This window comes from Lissotriton vulgaris, chromosome 1_1 (assembly GCF_964263255.1).
Source record: "Lissotriton vulgaris chromosome 1_1, aLisVul1.2, whole genome shotgun sequence".
NCBI classification, from domain to species: domain Eukaryota; kingdom Metazoa; phylum Chordata; class Amphibia; order Caudata; family Salamandridae; genus Lissotriton; species Lissotriton vulgaris.
Genome location: NC_141685.1, coordinates 847,099,593 through 847,121,912, shown reverse-complemented (window position 1 = coordinate 847,121,912; position 22,320 = coordinate 847,099,593). Strand labels below are relative to the sequence as shown.

General features: G+C 40.7%; 1 protein-coding gene across 5 annotated transcripts in view; it reads right to left on the bottom strand.

Annotated features, from left to right (window-relative positions):
* Window positions 1–22,320, bottom strand: part of NR5A2 (nuclear receptor subfamily 5 group A member 2) — a 356,855-nt gene that overhangs the window by 90,800 nt on the left and 243,735 nt on the right. For all 5 annotated transcript variants that reach the window (XM_086957712.1, XM_086957721.1, XM_086957737.1 and 2 more), the window contains one exon: window positions 15,594–15,713. In XM_086957712.1, the coding sequence (XP_086813838.1) occupies window positions 15,594–15,713 (120 nt within the window). The remainder of the gene's footprint in view (window positions 1–15,593; window positions 15,714–22,320) is intronic.

Genomic DNA, 22,320 nt, shown 5'->3' with positions numbered 1-22,320 from the left:
CATACACCCACCTTACCCCCTCCCCCCACGCGACCACTGCCTGCTGGTATCTGTGCAGCCCTTGATCATACCAGCGACCTAACCTTTTGGCCCCTGGGAAAATGTTTGTGTTTACAGATGTGTTAGAAAGTTGAGCTATAAGTAATGCATGTATTTATACTGGTCTGGCTCCTGGCTGCAACACTTCTGGGGCCCCGTCAACATGATGATAATGCAGTGGAAAAAATGTCTGGTTATACTGACTAAAACACTACAAAATAAATGAGGTGGGGATTTGTAGTTCTTACCATGTGAAATTTTATTGTCATAAGACTGCATTATGAGTTGCCATGCTGGGGCAAGTAACAGGTAACTTGAAATATGTAGTAATATTGGTCTGACACTATATCTAGGTAACTGATAGCATCTTAGGGTTAAATCGCATCCTGTAAATCGCCTTCCACAACATAGACATGACACCAGTTACTTTACACAAGGACGCATTTCTTTTTTGGTCGACACGGGGAGATTAAGTGACTTGCCCCGAATCACAGGTTGCTGAGTCTCAAACCTTTTTCCCTAGCTCCAAGTCAGCAGCTCTGGCCATAAGGCCACATCCTCTATGAATACTATGTTTAGCTATATTGCCTGCCTGACCCTTTTAACTCTTCTATTCACCTACTACACTTACCTATACTTACCTTGGAATGTGGTGCCATGATGACGTGGTGCATGCAATATAACTGTTATGCGACATAACACATGCAATATATTGCGTGTGAACTGCAGGAACCCTGCAGATCTGATGTGTTTCACCCTGGGACTTTGGCTGCTGAAACGCCATGATGTCTTCTGGTGACACATGGTGAAAGAATGGGGAATTGCTGGGAAAATCAGGTCTGAAATTATTGATTACCATGGCAATTTCTCAAGGGAATATCAAGGTTCTGTCTGTAATTTCGGGTACTTTCACATCCTGGAGTTATTGTGGCTCCTGCTATTGATACCTCAAGGGGCATATAATTTACCTGAAAATCCTATGTATATACAGTTGAGAGATAGACTGATGGAATTCAAGGATCATGAGGTAAGTCTTTTGAAATTCTTTTTTTCCATGTGTACAACTGCTTGGACAGACTGGTAATTAACTTTAATTTTAGTTTTTCGATGTAAGGTTCTCAATGATAATATGTTTAGCTGGAAAACCATCTGGTGAAATGTATGGTTTCCAGATAGTGAAACATACCCTGTGAACAATGAGAGTTGTTTTAACTTCATTCCTGTTTTTGCATTTTATGGTGCCTGTGCTCAGGATTCAAGATACTACTATGCGTACTGGAAAACTAGTTTTTCAAAATCAAGCCTCTTGTTATGTGGGCTAGGGTGATATGAATATTTGTGCATCTGCAAGGGACGGATGGACTGTGAAATATATCATTTTTTCTGTACTGAGTGGCACTTTTCTTTATGTTTTAGCTATTTCACTGGATTTAAAAAAAACTTTTTGTAATGATATTTACACCATTTTACTTTTAAGTTTTAAATAGAGGGCTTAGTTGTTCCTTTGATTGGTAGGATTCTAGGGGTTTCAGAAGTTCGAAAGTTAGCTAAATTGCAACTTCACTTATTTTTTTTAACTTCTCATGGCCTGTGCTACAATTGCTGGTCTACTGTCTGCGATATTTTGAATTGACCATTAGCCCGGTAAAGATTGCTATGCATTCAGAGGAGCCACCATCACTGCAACTATTGTATAGACTCTAAATGTTTGGTAAGCAGGCACCATGTTTCAGGTGGCCCCTCACCAAACATTTTTGTTTTCCAAAAACAAACTGCCAAAGCAAGCTAATATAAATCTAAAACTCGAAATCATAGACATCTAGATCAATGAGTAAGTCAGTTGCAGGTACTGACTGGATCATAAAATAAAGGACATTCACCAATTCAGCCCCACCTGCCTGGCAGTGAATGGAATCACAAGATACCATCGGGCTATGCTGTCAGACCGGACTGAATCAGCCTCGAGACAATTTGGCATTTTGAGGCTAAAGGTCAGAAGTAGAAGGTCGTTCATCACCCTGGAGAGGGACAACATGACACTACTCAGCCTGGCTGGTCTTTTTGGAACTGGGACGACTATAACTCGGTAGAAGGCATGGATACCAATGAAATGTGGCCACTGACAGTTGCCCACCTACACTATGAAAATCCCTCTTTCACCATAAATGATTTTTGTAAGCAAGAATTCATAGACAAAGCAACTAAGGTAACTAATTCTTGAGAAGATAAGAACAATTTATTTTAAATAATGGTATGCATGAAAAATAGGCAGGCCGCTTCACAATGGACCGGCAACAAACAAAAAAAAGATAAAAACCTAAACTTGTTTACTAAAATTAGACACACAATACACGCCATGAATAAGTAAAACGTATTCGAATGACCGCATTGGATATTTAAAACAATGTTTCCAACTAGCAGTCGGGAAGTGACATATGTTTATTTCTTTGGCCTGCCCCTGCTTCAGGAAGTTCAAAAGGTTTCTTGGCTGTCCTCCATTGCTGGTTATCAACATTTTTGCCTGGGGATGTGGGATCTTTAATTAACAACATCCATGTTTACGCTGACATGAGAAAGATTCCAAAAATTGGAACAAACAATTATACTGACAGCACTTTACTGTGGCTTTTGACACACATTCTGAAGACAGTGATGGAAGATGTACAATGCAAGGACATTGCTTTCACATTGTCTAGAAATGCCCAGGTGTAAGTCGCAAATGCTATATATAGTTAACTCTAGTTGTAATCGTTTGCAATACACCATATAGATAAATATTCTTTATCTTTAAATAGCTGGAAAGTTTAAGACAAGGTTGCCCAATGCTTATGAATGAGGCCTAAATCCATGACAGATATTGAGGATCACTAATCTTTATGTAAATAATTCCTATTTAGATTCATTGAATGCAGAAATATCACATAAATTCGTGTCCTTGTCAAACGTTGGGCACCCCTGAATATATTTTATTTGCATGGAATTTGGGACTATGCCGAAAAAGAAGACCAGATTATGCAGCAGGTTTGAATAAATTGTGTTTCTATAAATGACAACTTATTCAGCACATTCTCTAGCTATTTTGTCATTTATTGCACATTAATACTGTCTGGGCTACACGTTCACCTCTTTAGTACCAGTTTAATCCCTAAATACAGCAATAACAAAATAAAATGTGACCAGTTAAGATTTGAAAGGGTCTGCCACAGTTCAACAGAGCATGTAAAACATATTTAGTAACTTTTGATCAGTTTTACTTCCATACAATGTGATGTTGAAATCTGCAAAGTATGATGCAAGTGGCCGATTAGGAGTCAGGTGTAATAAATTCATAATTATGTTGAATATAACATCGCCACAAACTCACGTAATTCCCATTGCCCTCCATTTAGTATCATTCTCTTTTGATACAATAATCCCGCACTTTTTATACCTTATGCGTAGATGCCAACATACCCGGGGTCGATGCACCACTTTAACCCTTTCCTTGCTGCCGTAGGCCAACAGCACTACCTCCCTAGTGCTGCCGTCGGCCAACGGCCGACACAGCCCTGCCCATCCTTTAGAATGACTGCACCGCGGCAGAAAAACCACCGCGGGTAAGGCGTTAAGAATAGGTTGCCTCTTTGTTTATGATATGTTGGTAACTTTTGGACTACATATTTGTACTCTTCTTTATAAATTGTAATACAAGGCACAACAGAAAAGGCATGAATTTATGAAAGTGCTCCCATTATTAAATTGGTGTCAGAATTTCATATGAAGAAATTCTGCTTGACATAAATATTGTGTGGCAAAAACTATTTACAAACAAATATTGTCCAAATGTGTGTAGCTTTTCTCTTACTAACCCAAATAGGACCAAATATCTGCATGCAAATTTAGGGAACAATATTTATGTCAAACAATATTCTGACTAAGCATGGGCGGAAAATCCGTTTCGCTCGCGGATTTTGCGGATTTTCGGTAAATTCGCAATTCGCGAGATTCGCGAATCTCCCGCAAAATCCGCAAATCCGCGAGCAGCGGATTTTGCTCGCACTGTTCGCGTGAGTTCGCGGCTTCCCAGTACACTTCGCGCCCCGCGAATAAGTGCAAAATTGCAGAAATACGATCTTAGCAAAACTGAAACTACTTACCAGGTTCAAAAGTTCAGGCTCATCATTAGTAGCCATTTCCTGTAGTGCTTCCTGAGGGGCCCCTCCAGAGTTCAGTTGCCAGTTGCAACTATTATGTGACCCTGCTCTGAACCTCAGAATAGTTACACATATGCCACAAAGGTCCTGAATTACAGCTAAGGGAGACAAGCAGGAGCCAGGCTGGAAGTTCAAATCCATTAATCAGCCCCTAATTCATTATTGTCAGTTGGGGCAGGGCAGGTGTTGTAACTAATTTTGCAACAATGAAAGCACTTAGCAAGTGCAAAAGATCACTAATCAGGAAGCACTAAGGAAGCAGGTGCCAGCTAAAAAAATATTCTGTGACACATTAATCAGCCCCAAATTAATTCAGGTCACTTGAGGCAGGGAAGGTGTGCTTGCGTTGCCACAATAATGTACACTGACTGGACAACCAGAGGGTGCTGTGATGAAACAGAGGGTGGCATGGGTGGGCCAGAGGGTGGCATGAGTAGTCAGAGAGTGGCAGTGGTGACAGAGAGTGGCAGTGATGAAGAAGAGTGTCCCAAACAGGCTGGACACGTAGAAACAACAAGTTCGCGAAACTTGCGACCCCACAGGTAAGTTCGCAATTTGCGACATTGTACAAAACGCTCGCGAACTGGCAGAAACCCGCGCAAACACAAAAAAAAAAATCCGCAAATTCGCGAGAATTCGCGGATTTTGCGGATTGCGAGTTCGCAAATCCGCAGAATTCGCGAACGCGAGATTCGCAAAATTCGCCCATGCTTAATTCTGACAGCGATATTCTGGTTCCACACTAAATAGCCTCAAAACCTTCCTAGCTGACCACAACTTGGTTCAAATCTATTGAAGCCCTACACACATTTTGGTTTCGATCCTTGACATAATTATCTCCAATCCCAACTCCATTCAACTGGAATCGATAGTCACATGTGACTGGACTGATCACCACTGCATCTCCGTCCACATCATGTCATCCTGGACTACAAAAAGATCTCAATTTAGGAAACCCAGACTATGTAAAAGATCATTGCGAAATGCAAAGCGGTCTGTAATGATTTCCCTTAGCAACATGGCCTTCCCTCCTCCTTCTGACATGTCTGTGGTCCATGACCTCACTAATTATACCAACAAGTTCATTTTGAACATTCTTGACTTCATCACCCCATTACAACTAAAAATGATTTCAATCAAAGACAGCAAACCGTGGTTCAATGGAAACTTAAACATTTATAGATGCAATCTGAGACTAGCTGAATGATCCTGGAGGTGCTCACTGTCCCTTGATCACCTTAAGCTCTTGAGATCGAAGAGGTGCATTTACAATAAACACATCAGAAGTACGAAAGCAAATTTCTTCAGACTCCAATTAGATGGAGCAAGAAATCATCCAAAAAGCAATTTGAATTAATTAAACTCTAATCCAATAAACATTCCAGTTTTTTACCAATGTTGTCCAGCTCGCAGCGAGCTCGCAGCGAAATTGTGATGATTTTGCAGCTTTCTTCCCTGAACAGACTCAATAAGATTGAAACTGATCTCCAAATATCATTGAAACTGATCTCCAAATATCATTGAACCAACTTACAGTTGCACCTATTATCAATCCATCCTCTCCCCTTCCCCTGCTGCCTCTTCTTCCTCATAGTTAACACCCCCAACAGCAATGCTTCTTGGAGCTATTTGAAAACCTTCAATTAAATCTTCAAACTCAACATTCTTTCAGTGCTGAAACCTTCAAACCACTTCAATGATCTTCTTCCTTTGAATTTCTTCTTTGAAATGAAGATGTCCTTACTCCCACTCTGTGCCATAATAGTAAATGCCTCCTTTCTACAAGGTGTAATGCCAGATTGCCTAACGCCAGGAAAGGTTACTCCCCTTCTAAAAAACACACTGCAGATCACAAGGACCCAAGTAACTTCGCCCAATCACTAACATCACAACTCTGGCGAAACTCCTCAAGAAATGTGTCCATGTACAACTTTATAACCTTATAGATCAATTCCAACTACTTGACCAATTTCAATCTATCTTCCTTCAAGGTCGCAGCACTGAAACTGCCCTTATCCACATTATTGATGATGCAGTAAAAATGCTGTATCAGAATGAGTCCTGCAGACTAATCCTACTTCACCTCTCATCAGCTTTTGACATGATCAAACATGACAACCTCCTTGCCTTGCTTTAATGCAAGATGGGTCTATCTGGTTCAGTGTTAAACTGGCTTGCCTCATTTCTCTGCAACAGAACACAAAGAATTGAGGTCAACCGGGCCCTTTCTAATTCCACTCCGAACTCACTAGGGGTACCACAGGGATCTTCATTCTCTCCCGCCCTCTTCAACCTATTCATGGAGCCTTTAACTTAAATTCTCAAAGAATCTAATATCCACTATCTCATGTTTGTTGGCGAAACTCAATTTTACCTGAAAATCTCATCTTCTGATGATATTAGGTCACTCAAAATAGCTCTACACAAAACCCAAAACTGGCTGACTGTGAACCATCTCAAACTAAACTCCCTCAAAACAGAATTCCTTCTAATCTCCCCTCCCAAGCTAACTCCCACCATTCAAGAGTACATGAAACAACTGACAGCTCTGAACTGTGTACTACACATCATAGATTCCTCGAGATCTCACAGAGTTTTACTAGCTAAGAATTTGAACATGCAGGGGCACATCAGCTCTGCCACTAAATCAATGATCTTCGAGATGAGCATTCTAAGGAAAATAAAATCCTTCCTCCCCCTGATGACTTAAAGTCTGCTATTCAAGCTTTAGTCATCTCTAGGTTGGAATATGGTAGTGCAACTCTCTGTGGTCTGCCTAGCGCTACAAGTTGGCGCTGCTAAGGTCCTCTCTAATTTCGGCTGCAAGGCTTATCACAGGATCCAAACGAAATTACTACATCTTTCCTGATTTGTAGTAATTGAACTGACGTCCATATGAGAATACGATTTATTTAAAAATTGTAAGCATGTCCCACAAAGCCCAGCCCTTCAACACCCCACTATACCTGGAATTAAAACTTACATTATCTGGAGGTTGCAGGTCTTCCAGGAGTTCCAGCACCCTACTGATAAAACCTCAAAAATTCCATAAAAAGAAAGCCTATCTCTTGCCTTCTCGGGTATTGCCCCAAGAATTTGGAACTCCCTGCCTCTGGAAACCAGATGGAATCCCTCAACAGTGTCCTTCAGGAAAGAAGTGAAAGTACTACTGATGAATACTTTTCTGAACTAGATATTCACAAACTCTGCCACTGACTTACATTTTGATTTATCCTCTGCAAACTTGTCCTCTTACTTCCTTGCCACTTTATATTGCATTATAGGCCTTACCTTGTTAGGACTACCTCCCCAGCTTGATGTTATGACTTCCTGCATGTTATTGATTATAATGTTTTTTCCCCAATCAAGTTTGTATTTTGTTCTATGTGTAGACCTTCTGCTATTTTCCAGATATGTCCCACTCCACAGCTTTTCATTCTGACTTCCTTCAACCTTCATGAACATATGTTATAGTGTTATATTTATTCCTGATCATTTGAAAGGACTCTGATACCCGCTTTGGCCATGTTCACGCTATATAAAACTCCATATAAAATAAAGTGTGCCTGCAGCATCAGAACATACCTTCAAGTCTATCCCATATATAAATGTCAAAGCAAAGACTTAACATGTGGTGTACATGGAGTCTGAAAGGTTGCAACCTTTCCTGTGTCAAGTATTTCTGAATATGTTTTGTCACTATTCAGAAAGTAGTAGACAACGTGATGTCATTTTCTATGTTCAATCATTTTCGTTTTAGGCTAATTATCAGTTACAAATGGTCAGGAAAATCTGTTTCAAGTTAATGTGATTGTGTTTTTTTTTATGCTGAACGTTTTCTCTGCTGCCTAAAAAAGTGCCTTACCGTAAACCTTTGCGCACTGTAATACGCACATGTTACGTATCTTGATACAAAATGTGCATAAAAATGTTCTTGAAAAGCTCGCCTTACCAAACCTATTAACATTTTATTTAAATAAAAAACTTGTGACAGAAATGTGTCTGTGAGATGACTCGGCCCCTGCTATTCTTCAAGCTATTCCTGAAGGCTATGCTATTGTTCGGCAGGACAGGGTTGCCCAAAGAGGGAGAGGGATGGCTGTATTTTTCAAACAGGGTTTACATTGCTCTTTTTCTGATCTAACTATTGATAGTTGTGAAGCATCTTTTTTCTCTGTGGAACTTTCAAAAAACTTTACTTTGTCAGGGCCCTTGATCTATAGCCCTCTAGGTGCACTGTTGTCCCCTTAGGTGACACTATATCTTCTTTAGTACTACATTAATCTAACTTTTTAGTAATGGGTGACTTTAACTTGCCTTTCAATAACATCAGATGTCCAGTGGTAAAACCCGTGTTAGGGGATCTGCAGAGCCTGCATCTTAACTCTTGATCCAGTATTTTCTAATTTAGACAATTTCAACTTTAATGACCAACTCTCTGAGTTGGTCTGATCATTACGCTATACCAATCTCCATAAAGGTCAGAGGGGTGCTGGCTGGCTCGACTATGCCAGGCTGGTTGTGTCTGTGGGCTTATCCCTTATCCCTGCGAGCTTCTGTTGAGTTCTTGATATTAGCAAACCCATTTTAGATTGGAATTTGGACATGGCAATAAAAAAATTGCCAACTGGATTAGAGGGGCCGTAGACCAAATTGTAAGTCTTATGAAGTGGGCTTCTCGTAGATAGAGGCCGTCATCCTGCTTGTTTAACAAAGACTTACTTGCGATGAAGGAAAAATGTAAATGCCTTGAATGTTTTTGCGTAAATTCTATGAGCCATTATGTGAAGCAGATTTCTAACAGCCCGAAAAGTATACCACCCCTCAATTAAGCAATCTCGCAGAGAATTTTATGCAAATAATATTCAGTCAGCTGCCAATACTTATAGAGAGATTTTCTCTACAGTTGGATGTATGACGGTACAACGCGTACCGTTACAACGCATCCCTTTACGACACAGTTTTAACAATGCAAGTCGTTACAACGACTTGCGTTGGGGGGCGCTGATAGTGAATAGTTTAATTTACTATTCCAACACCAGTCCCAGTGGATAGTAGGAAAGGTGTTGGATAGTAAATTAAACTATCCCCTATCCTAGAGCACCCTCCAGCGAAAGTTGTTGTAACGACGTTCGTTGTTAAAGCTGCGTCGTAACGATACTGAGTTACAGGATGTTTCCCCTACAGTTAAGTAGTTAACCTTATTCTCTTGAGTCTCTTCTGCCATTTCGCTCTCAGTTGAGAGATGCAACGATTTGGATCTCTTTTTCTCTCAAAAAGTAGGCAACATCTATGCATCGTTTCCAGCTGAAGCAAGAGATTTTCCATGTTTAACTCTTTGGTTCAAAATATCCGATGACACCTCTAGGCTTCTCAAATTTGATATTATTGAGTGAGCTAGTATGTCTTCTTTACGTTCTTCTGTGAAATATGGTTCCCCCTAGAACCAGTGTCTCCATTTTTTAAGGAGCAGGATTCCGTAGTAGTCTATCCAGTTTTGTGCAATCTTTTGAATTGCTCCTTAGCCGCCTGTTGTGTGTCCCAGAGTAGGAAATACGTAATGGTAGTACCATTACTAACAAAACTTCTACTCAATCCTTCGAAATTGGACAATTAGTGACCAATCTCCTTCTTACCTTTTTTCACCAGTATCGCTTAGAAACATGTAGACAAGCAACTTTTTAACTTTTTAAAAGCAATAACTTGCTTCCTTTGACTCAGTCTTGCATCTGTACATCATAGAGCACTGAATCTGCTTTGCCACTGGCCACTGAATCTTTGTGTTGCATCTTGGATTCAGGTGGCTCTGTGGCAGTTACAATGGTAAATCTCAGTGCTGCTTTTGACATGGTATCTCATAATATTCAGTTGAAAAGACTGTAGGAAAGCAGTATTGGCAGCAAGACTCTATTTGGGTTCACCTTTTTTTTGCAAGGCAAATCTTTTCAAGTTCTTCAAAAACTGGTCCACGCAAAAACACTTGCTCTGTGCCAAGGAGTGCCTCAGTGATCTTCCCTGAGTCCAACCCTCTTAAATATCTATGTCTGCCCCTTGACCAATACTATTGACCGACTTGGCTTTCACATCATTTTGTATGTGGATGATATGCAGTTGATCATTCATCTCTCTCAGTAAAGCAACAGCACCACTTTCCAGCTCTGCTGGTGCCTTTTGGAAATAGCCAACTGGATGGACAATTGCTTAAAGTTCACAATGAGAAAACTGAGGTTCTGATCATGAATAAACAGCCTCCGTACGGTGATCTGCCAGTCTGGGTCCTTTAACATCACTAAAACAAACATTTTTAACTCTTGGTATCTGGCTAGATCACAAGTTCTCATTCGACAACCAAATAAATTCTCTAGATGGAAAATACATTGGCACACTGAAAATCTTTAGGAAGAGTCTGAGATTTCTATCTTTATCAGTGCACAAAAATATTATTCAAGCTCTGGTTGCTTCCAGGTTGGAATATTGCAATGCCTTTTACCTTGAGCTTTCACAATTGTGGCTCAGCAGACTAAAACGCATTCAAAACTCTGATGTGCGTTTGCTGCTGAAACTTCCCAGACGTTCCTCCTTTGGGACTGGACTGAACAAATAGCACTTGCTCCCTATCAAGAAGAGAATTTTCTTTTCAGCTTTCTGTCACAGTTATAAGGCACTATCTTATGTTGGTCAGCGGTACCTTCAATCTTGGATTAAATGTTATGTCCCAGTTAGGAATTTAAGCTCATCCGATACCGGGTTAGCTCTTGTTCCAAAATTTAGCACAGTTAGGATTGGATGCAGCTCTTTTAGTATTCTGGCTCCAAAGATCTTGAATTTCCTGCCTCAAAAAATGAATTTGATAGACACCATCCAAAGCCTCCTTTGGGAAACAGTAAAAAAAAACTTGGCTCCTATTAATCACCCCACATGTGTAGTTCTTGCTGGAGCGGAGTTTTAGCGTCGGGACACTTCAATTATTAGTGACTTGATTGTTACAAGGCGCAGTTAACATTCTAAATGTTGATAACTCCATTATACTCCCTTGCAATGACTATTTCTTGAATATGATCAAAAATCATCTATAAAAACAAAAAATATCCTATAATGGCCACTGATGCGTATTCTGTGACATTTTGTCAACTGTGACAGCTAATTTATATTGCTACCACCTGATTTGTTGGCAAAATTGAAAGAGAGAATGCAACCCAAGACTATCTCTTTATAAAAATCCATAGATGCCATTCTTGACTCAGAATGGCCTCTTGACCCACATATAAAGGCGACAGCTACTATTTCAGCTCAATAGGAAACATCAGAAACTTGATCCTCAGGTCAGTCCTGAAACACCCAGTCGAAGTCTTGGTTATATCGAGAATAAAATACAGTAATGACCTATCCAAGAACTATCCAGCACCACTAACAGCTGTCGCAGGGAATATCGTATCCCAAATATCCAAGTGACAGAACGCCGATAACACAATAGTGAGCAACAAAATATTGAATGGTAAGTGCATAAAGAGAGGTAAGGACTTACTATTCTTAACTCCACATTAACATACCTTGAACATATATCTATCACCAAGGTACATATATGTGGCGTTAGGTATGGAAAATGTATAGAAACTTAACTTCCAATATTTTGACCCTCGATATTGTGGTATTGATATTCTGTTTGGGAAAAGGGCATTCAGCACATCTATTATGACTACTTTAAAATAGCTACCCCTTGAAGCTCCAAGCATGTACAAGTCTGATGGCATTAACCTTCAAAGATTTGAACTTTTTCACCCAAACGTAACTGAGTACCAAACAGATTTTAACTGGAGGGACCTGTAATTCCTAAGAGAGAAAGCCTCTTTTTGTCTCAACCTCTGCATATTTAAGAAAACATCCACCATGAAACAAGCATTTTTCCAGTAATGCGCATAAAATATGAAATCCAACCAGGATATGCTCTGCTCCCTCTTTCACAGTTTTTAAATCTTACCTAAAGGAAAGTCTCTGGACATGCCCAAATTATTGAGATCTGAGCCCATGCCATCATGTTGAAGCAACTTTGTGATTTGTTGATGGCCCTGCTTACATCTCTCAAGGGACTTTCTGTTGTATGTGCTCTACTGTAAATGACGCTGACACTCAATATGGGTTTAGCAGAGCTAAATAAAAACTAGCTGAATAAATAAATATATTGCCTACATGTTTATGAGTTATAAACTGGGATGCATTAATAAATGCAATAAAACAGACCCATTTTTAGTGTGTCTCCTTTTCTGACTACCAATCCTAATAAAAGAAAGCTAGCATGGAACCCAGACAGTCCGACGCCCACCTTAATCTAAAAAGTTGGGCACAGACTTATCATTATGTCACACAATGCAACGCAGAAATGCAACTTGCTGTTCTATGTTACGTGACAGGGGGATGCAGATATGTGCTATATCTACAAGACTGGTGCATTCCTGTAGTCTGCTTGCGCTGGCACACTCAGTGCTGCCTTGCCCCAACCCAGGAACTCTAGCGCTGTGGTACAAGGGTGTCTGTGTTACAGGCAGGATTGCTTTTGCGCACAAAATCAATTCTTGGAGGCATTTTTCAGAATGCAGCACCCTTAGAAAGAGGAACTTATGAGGAGAAATAAAGATCTTTCTCCTCATTGCGCCTCTATGGCGAAGGCGTACAATTCGAATACTTTCACAATGTCTACCAGTGTTGGTACATCTGAGAATGCATCAGAATACATGGACAGATGCATGGGAACAACCATGCTCCTCCCATGTAATGCCTTCCTGGCTAAGAATAATACAAGGCATTGACTTGCTCTTCCTAGTGTTATACAAGATTTACCAAGCCACGCAAGGTGCCACTATGTGACATGTTAAATCTGATTCTAGGTTTGCGTTGCCCTGTGCCGGCTTGCATGGTGCGAGAGTGACACACAACCTTGATAAATCTGGGCCCTGGTATTTACTAGAACGATTGAAAACAAAGGTTTGAAAAACCAACATTTTAAAAGAGATAAGTTCTAAAATTTGAACTTGACTTTAAGTCATTGACACATAAAGGAACAGAATTGGCTGGGGTTGAGGCGGAATGAGCAAAGGTGTGGCTGGTCTTAGGTCAGGGTAGTGTTTAGGTTAGTGTGAGAGTCAGAATAAGTGTAAAGTTAATATGTGAATGTGGCTTGATATTTTAAAGTAACAATATCGATCGTGTTGTTATATTACCGTAAAGAACAAGTGCTCCTTCTTTGACATGTTAATTTTCTTATTCCAAAACCATTTACAGTCAACCTTCTTTTTTACACCTTGGATTTACAATGTCATAAAAAAACATTGTTATTTATTTTAAACCCTCGTCTGTCTGGCATCCTTAATAATGTTTTAAACATTTGTATCTGCTCAATGAAAGTTCTCTGACAGTAGTTCATCGTATAGATCAAGGACCACTTTCCATGGAGAGATGGAGTACTGCAGCACCCAATGCAAGCTACTACCAGTGGTATTACTAAATACATTATTGGCACACCATATGAGTGGTTCATTTCACCCCCCCCCCCCCCCCCGCACAGAGCACATTAACTCGGCATGTGTGCTTAACATCCTGTGATTCTGGGCAATTCACTTAATCTCCCATGCCTAACAAAATGAATGACTGTAATGCAACTGGTCCTCATGTGAAGTGCTCTGATACCTACGTGTCAAGTTTGAGCTATATAAAACTCAGAAGGAGAAAAATTGTCTTGAAAATGTTACGCATGTGACACTCCTAATTTTGGATACTCTGTCATAACAAGTTCTGGCCCTTTTTGATGGTCCCAGAATGATTGCTTTAGGTGCATGGCGTCAACTCTTCGCTGGTGCTGGCTTTACTTTTATAGCCGTGGTCAGATAGATGAGCCGGCTTTACTGGTGCCAGAGACATTTTGTTCAATTGCTTACAAGACTTCTGTGGGATCATTATAAGTATGCCTGCAAACAAAGATGTTTTTGTTACCATCCTGGAAAAATTGTCACACTGACCCTCACTGTCGTCTATGTGGATACCAAAATGAAACATTAACTCACTTGTAATGTGTTTGCCCGGTGCTTAAGGATTTGAAGAGACTGCTTTTAAAGAACATTTTCAACAAATTGAACATTTGGTCATGTAGGCAAGTTGTAATTCGATGGCTAGATGTATCATCTCCTATGTTGGCTTGCAGGGGTGTTAAATATATGATGAAAGCCCAATCCCTCTTACAGCAAGCTGCACAGGGAAGTATAGCACCAAATTGAAATACATGACATTTATTTTTCATTTGGCCAACAGTTTCTAATAGTTAACATTTACACATGTGTTTTTACTGTTCTATGATGATCAAAATGCATTTTGTAATAATTTTTTATAATTTTATACAATAAAAATTGACTTGCCTTGACTTGACAAAGATGTTTTCACAAGTTTGATAGCTTCTAAATAAGCATACAGCCGAAGAGAACACACGTCAACAGACAATCACGCACTGGTAAAGGCGGTGTGTTGGTTGTTCACCTTGTAGCTTTGTCAATACCTAGTTTGCATATGAATACTTTTTACGATGTTATGACTACACGGGACTCATGAGAGGCCTAGTAAAAGTGTTGGGGGTGCTGCTGGGACTTCGCCTAAGTAAAACACTGAATGAAACCCAAAATATAATATAAAAGTACACATTGCACGAGTAATCCCCGACACTCTAGAGGACTACTTGTGAGGATGAGCACATTGTACAAGAGCAGAATGCTGTCACTCACAGTAAGGTTGGCCAATGGTTGACGTGGGCTCACCCTGTGTCATGTGTTACATGCAGAAGCAAAATGTGAATGACACTTCAGCAGAACAATGGGTGAAAAGAGACTGAAAGCCCCTAGTATGTAACTATGTATATATATATATATATATATATATATATATATATATATATATATATATATATATACATATATATATATATAAATATATATATTTTATATTATTAAAAGATTAAAAGTCTTTGCTAACACCAAACTGAAAAACAGCAATAGCTGCAAACTTCCAGCCAAAGATCACTTAAGGACAAAATGCAGGAGATAACTTCTATTGATTGGCAAGTACTGGATATCCACCACCTTTGCTATCACATCCTGTTTTCATAATGCTAAGTGCAAAGACGATGTTTGCTCTCACAGTTGCCTCTAATCATCTAGCGAGGAGACGGGAGCGCAGCCTAGCTATTTGTGCTGAATTCTTTTTGCAGTAAATCCCTGTGGTTGTAAGTACTTTGGCGCTTCTGCTTTTCCGACAGTACTAAATTCTCACTGTATTCCGAACGTTCAATAAAACGTGAGTGATTGGTCCATTCTCGCCACTCACCTGTTGCCCGGTAACCAGCAGGATGGAGCCTTCCTTCCCGTGCACCACTTGCCGGTATATGTGGTCGAGAATTAAGAGTTCGCTCCAGCAGTTCTGAAGCAGCTTCATTTGGTCGTCAACCTGTATGAAAACAAACATAGGAGATGGTGTCATCTTTGAAGGATTCTGTTCAAGAAGGCATCTCTAACATCGCAGAGCGCACTCGCGTAGGGTAGCCAGAATTTTAAAGCAAAAATATTAGAAATTTCCCAAAAATAGAAAAAGGACTGTAATTTTACGTCAAGCAAGTGCACAGAATGACAGCGCTCATCAGCAGAGAATTACACAACAGGAAGCAAGAAAATACATAAGATGCAATTTTTAAACCCAGTGGCTTGCCTGTGAATTAAATTGCTTTCTTGGGACACCTGCTAACTATCCCCGCTTTGTAAAACATAAAAAAACCTACCCCCGTTTTTAGTCGACCCTCTCCAAAACCTGGGACATGAGCTAAATTTCGCTAAATCTGCCTGGACAGCTGGTGAAAAACGGGGACCGTCCTGGCAAATCCGGGACGCCTGGTCACCCTACACTAGTGGGCGCAGCAGGGCCGGCTTTAGATGGTGCGACCTGTGCAGCCGCACCTGGCGTTGAGCTGCAGGTGCGGAGGAGGGGGGTGGGTGCTGTGTTTAAAAATAATGGATGGGCTTAAAAACACGTGCTGCAGAATTCCTCGTGTGTCCATGAGTTTTCAGGCATCAATAAAAATGTGACGATAACTGTGGTAATTAGTGATCCTTCTGGAGACAGATTGGAGCTTTGTCTATTGGCAGTTTTGACTCATCATAAAGTGGAGCAGAGGGTTAGTGTGCCTACTTCAAAGAATGTGCACCATGCAGATAACAGAACTGACTGTGAGTGAACTATGAGAAGAGTTATAAAATTCAAGAGGTGGCTTATTGGCAAGCCCCTTGCGCCACTGAAGTGTCCCTTTTTGGGACTCACTGGTGGCGTATTTCGCTGCCTTATATTTACAAGTACAGGAAAAGCCACTGTGCATGGCTCTTCCTGTTCTTGTAAATACAGCCCCTTTACACGCATCACTTTGCATGAAAGGTGCGTTCCATGGGTGTTGCTGTGAGTGTTCCCATGCAACACCCATAGAACCGGACACATTTCCAGATTTACGTGAAATCGTAAACCTTGAAATGAGTCTGAATGGGAGGCGCAACCAGGAGACATGTTTTCATTTCTCCTCGTTTTTTTCCTCTTTTTATGCATGCTGCATTCTGCAGCACATACAGAACGAGGAAATCACCTCTGTTGATTGTTTATGTGCAGGAAGGTGCCCCTTCCTGCAAATAAACAATCTTTAAAAAAATTACTTTTTGCAAGTTCTATCTTTTGCTAATGCAGCACCCATAGAAGTTGAAAAACGCAATTTCAGATTGTTTATGTGTAGGAATGGACACCTTCCTGCACATAAACAATCATCCCTGTGACACAGGCATCCTTGCATCATGGTGCAAGAGTGTCTGCATCGGCGCACGGCACCAAATTATGCCCGAGCGCAGGGGACAGCAAAGGGATCCGTCATATCCTTGCAGATATGATGCATCCTTGTGCTTTCAAAGTGCCACAGCGTAGCACAGCCAAAGGGCTTGCGGTGCCGCGCTGAGGCTCTTTCTTATAAATTAGGGCCGAGATGTATGTGAGAGAGGCACTATGGAGAGATGGGGGTATTGTTGGGGGGGGTAAGTGAGGAAATCTGTGAGAAGGAGGTCATGCGATACTCCTGCCACACTGTTCAAAATGGGAGAAGGACAGATGAGGTCATTTAGTGGGTCACCCTATGCTTGATGTATATGTGCCTCATGTAGTGCACTCACAAAGGACAGATCTGGCGAAAAAGCAACAGAGCAGTGTACTAAGCGGTGTGGGTAGAAATGCAGATGGTTGGTTAGATGAACAAAAAGGGATATCAAGGGACCCTTTCCATTTGTTCATAGGACACAAACAAAGTAAATGAACGTATAGGTGGGAGGTGGGTTCTTGAGAAGTTATCCATCCATCAATCAAAAGAAGTTACATAGAGATGAGGTGGTTGGGAATGCTTCATTTTTTGAAGCAAGCATCCCCCTATTTCCTCACTTTTTTAATTTTATTTTTCATTAATTATCCTTTATTTCTGAGTTATTTCACCCTCACACACTGTCTGGAGTTTCCACATGTACACCACACCTAGGAATGATTCCCTTTGTATTGATCATGTAACAATTAACTAGTATCTTTATAATCATGTTCCTGGCTTTTTTCTCCCACGGTGCCTTGAAGTGGCCTTAGGACACAATACGCTCTTTAAAAGCACTATATATATATATAACATCAAACTCCCTTCAGCACTATTCTTCACACCCTAATTCCCTCTTTCTTCCTTCTAGTAGACAGTTAGTCAAACAGTCGCTGCTCATATCTGCTGTAAACATTACAGGTCAGGATTTGGAAACCTGACAAGCCCAAACCAGCTTTACATCCTTCAGACTTCCGATATTGGAACATTGTTAAATTGTCTCATAGTCAGGGCTTTAAGTGGGCCGGATCTCAAGGGGTCTGAGCACCGGCAGTTTTTTAAAGGGGGCCTCGAAACAGGTCTCTATCGCATCTGCTTTGAGCCCTGGCACAGGCCGTTTTTTTTCCCGGACTGCAGTGACAGCAAATTGCTTTCACTGCAGTCCGGAAAAAAGTGCCAGGGCGCAAAACAGCCAGATAGAGACCTGTTTCGAGACAGCAGGCACATCGATGTGTGCTGCTCACACTGCTCACTTCTCACTAGTGGAGAAGTTAAGGCATGACGTCATGCAAGGTCAACTTTGTGGGGAAAAGGAAATCCTTTAAAGAGTCATTTTCTCTCTGGATTTCCCTTCTCTTTCTGGAACCCAAGAGCAGCAATATTGTGGTAGTGTCACCAGGGCTTTAAGTGGAAGCTTTTTCAATATTAAATGTTACAAGCCATAGTTGCAGCTTTTTTATCTTATGCAACTAATATCCATTGACAAAGCCAATAGTCCTGACTTGTTGTAGGTATGATGTTACTTGTTGTATCACATATCTGGATGCAATGACAGAAACAGCAAAATATAGGTCGGATTGCACACTATGCTAAGCACAGATTTTTAGCGTAAGTTTTTTAAAGCCATGCCCTTAAATACTTAGGCCACGCCCCTTTGAAAGACCCCCCAGTTTTTTCATCCCACTTAAAGCCCTGCTCATAGTATTACTTTTTCTTTCCAGCTACTAGAAATGATAGAAGCACTATGGAAATGTTTTTGCTATTATTATTTTCCTGTCTTCTTTTAACATGTAGAGTTTTGAAGCGGCCTCAAAGCATCATAAATGGTGTTTCAGCAACCTACATGACATGGCCTCTTGGTCCTATTTCCATTCTCCCTTCACTTTTCTACTTTTACTCTCTTTTTATTTACATTCATCCGTCGTTTGCCCCTTCCTTTGCCCTCTGACATGTCTCTAGGACAGTGGAAACTCTATATGAGAAACGAGCATAACACCACCTTTCCCTTTTCCCTGTTTCCTTCATCCTTCTTATGGTCCCTCATCCCTCTTCTTTCCTCGCTCAGTGATTTGATGCAACCTTGAGTGAGTTATTTCTATAAAAGCAACCAACATGGCATGGCAAGGTGTTTGCGCCGTTCCTTGAAGCACTGGGGGATTCGCGATTATGATCTGAAATACCACTCCATCAATCAACCTCAGTGCACGCCATCCTCATAAATGGACCAAAGCAGCCCAAATATATCATCATTGGAACTTTCAGACTGAGGAATCTTATTGAAACATTGGACAGGCATGGGGAGACTCTAGGCAACTCATCGTGCTGTGATGCCACCCTACTGGCAAAGAGTGTGCTGTACAAATGTCAATAAAAAACAAGCATTGGCTAGTCCAATAGGTCTCGCTTACGTGAGAGTTAGAGCTATTAGCGTTTTAAATGACAAATGACAACATGTGTTATGGAGTGGAGTGGATGTATGTGGTGTGGAGTGGAATTATGTGGGTGGATTGCAATTGTTAGTTTGGGAATTGGGTGTGCAGGGGAATTATGTAGATGGTAATTATGTGGTATTGAGTGTACTGGAATTAGGTGGAGTGGGATTGTGTGTCATGGAGTGTAATTATCTGCATTGATATTTTGTGTGTGGAGTGGCATGTAGGGGAGTTTAATTATGCGGTGTGCTATTGCATGGTGTTGAATTCTGTAGTGTGGATTGAGTGTATGTAAAGTGTTGTGTAATTGTTTTGTTGAGTTGAATTATGTGGGATTTTTTGTCGAATTGTGTGGTGTGGAATGGAAATGTGGGGAGTCTAATTGTGTGGCATGGAGCTGTGTCGCGCTGAGTGAAATTATGCTGATTGGAATTTTGTGGCATGATGTGAAGTGTATTTATGTGGATTATTGCCATGTGGTTTGTAATTATGTTGTACAAACTTGATAGCTTCCTAACTAAAAGCTTTCGATGTTAATTGTAAAGATGAACACATCATGAAGGGTACGTCTGAGCTTGTATACACCAAAATATCGGACTAGCAAATATTAGGTGATAGCCAATGAAATATGCAACATAAGAGCCATTAGACACACACAAACATTTGAATATGCGATTGAAAAAAATAAAAAATAAAAATATATATATATATATATATTACCTACTGGCGGTCGCCAGTAGGTAGTTATAGTTAGGATTTTTTTCAATGTTAAATCTGAAAATTCTATTTGGAATAACTTTGGCGCCGGTTGACGAATCTGCCTGAAAATTTCCTCAAAATGGCCTCGCGGCGTTCCGGTCCTTCCCTGAAAGTTTGGGGGGGATTCGTCAAGCGGGGGCCGAGATAAAAGGGGGGTCCCAAAACGCGTTTTCCCCATGTTAATTTCCATAGGGCGGTCGATTTCACTTTTAGCCCGAACGGCTGAATGGATTTCCACCAAACTTGGCAAAATTGTAGGGACTGGTAGCCCGATGTGCCTTTGCTATGTCTCAAGATATGTGCTCCAGTGGATTTTGAGTAATTAAGGTTCAAAAAAATATATATATCTATAGCCGCGCTCCGGTACGCGCACCGGTACGCGCACCGGGCGCTTACCGCGACTTGCGCGCAGAAAGCTGATTGGCTCTGGGATGTCTGTAAACATTCTAAACAGTCCGGAGCGGCCGCCATCTTGTGTCTCGGTAGGATCGAGACACGAGAGGTGGCCAAAACAAAGAGGGAAATGACCATAAGGGGGCAGAGTAGACCCCCCTTGACCCCCTAGGTTTGATGTGGGGGCCATAAAAGGGCCCCGCGGAGCAAAAAAAAAATAAAAAAATTTTTTGATTTTCGCGGGGTGAGCGCCCGGTACGCGCACCGGTACGCGCACCGGTAAGCGTACCGGGGAGTGTACCATGGGGAAAAAGAATGACAGTTTTAAAAGTAGCTGTTTAAAAAAAAAAATGTTTTGTTGTTTTTTTTTATACATACACATACATATATATATAAATGCATATGCATATATATATATGCATATATGTGTATATGTGTGCGTGTAGAGAGAGGTAGAGAGGTAGAGGTGTAGAGGTAGAGAGGTAGAGAGGTAGCGGTAGAGAGGTAGAGATTAGTAGAGAGAGAAGAATAGAGAGGTAGAGAGTAGAGAGTGAGTAATAGAGAGTAGAGAGTGAGTAGTAGAGAGTAGTAGAGAGCAGTAGAGAGAGTAGCAGAGAGTGAGTAGTAGAGAGTAGTAGAGTGAATAGTAGAGTGAGTAGTAGAGAGTAGTAGAGAGTGAGTAGTAGAGAGTGAGTAGTAGACAGTAGTAGAGAGTAAGTAGTAGAGTGAGTAGTAGAGAGCAGTAGAAAGTGAGTAGTAGAGAGTAGTAAAGAGTGAGTAGTAGAGAGTGAGTAGTAGAGAGTGAGTAGTAGAGAGTAGTAGAGAATGAGTAGCAGAGAGAATAGTAGTGAGTAGTAGAGAGTGAGTAGTAGAGTGAGTAGTAGAGACTAGTAGAGAGAGAGTAGTAGAGAGTGAGTAGTAGACAGTAGTAGAGAGTGAGAAGTAGAGAGTGAGTAGTAGAGAGTAGTAGTGAGTAGTAAAGAGTGAGTAGTAGAGAGAGTAGTAGAGAGTGAGTAGTAGAGAGTAGTAGATAGTGAGTAGTAGGGAGTAGTGAGTAGCGAGTAGTAGGGAGTGAGTAGTAGAGAGAGAGTAGTAGAGAATGAGTAGTAGACAGTGAGTATTTGAGAGTAGTGGAGTAGGAGAGAGTAAGTAGTAGAGAGTAGTGGAGAATATTCCAAAGTTTGGCACAGCACAACTTTCACAATGAGTCCAATCAAATCATATCACTTAGAGTCCTTATTGAAGCACTGAATCTTGGTGTATATTCAAATGCTTTTATTTTCCTTAAGTTTATGTACCACAGCCAGCCGAAAGGTTTCGTTCTGTACAACAGAACTTCTTCAGGGCGTTCTTATTTCCTTCAAGTTATGTCGGTATCCAGTTGTCATATAACTAGATATTTCTTCCAAATGTTAGACGAGACATAAGTATATTCTTATTCAAAGTGACTAGGTATCAATTTTACCCACACAATTCGGGCAGACTTGAGTAATTTATAGTATCCTCATAGTCAGTCTTTCAAAAATTCCAAAGTATAGGACATGATAATCCAAATCCAAATGTTTCTCAAGAAAAGTAATTTACAATCGTTCGG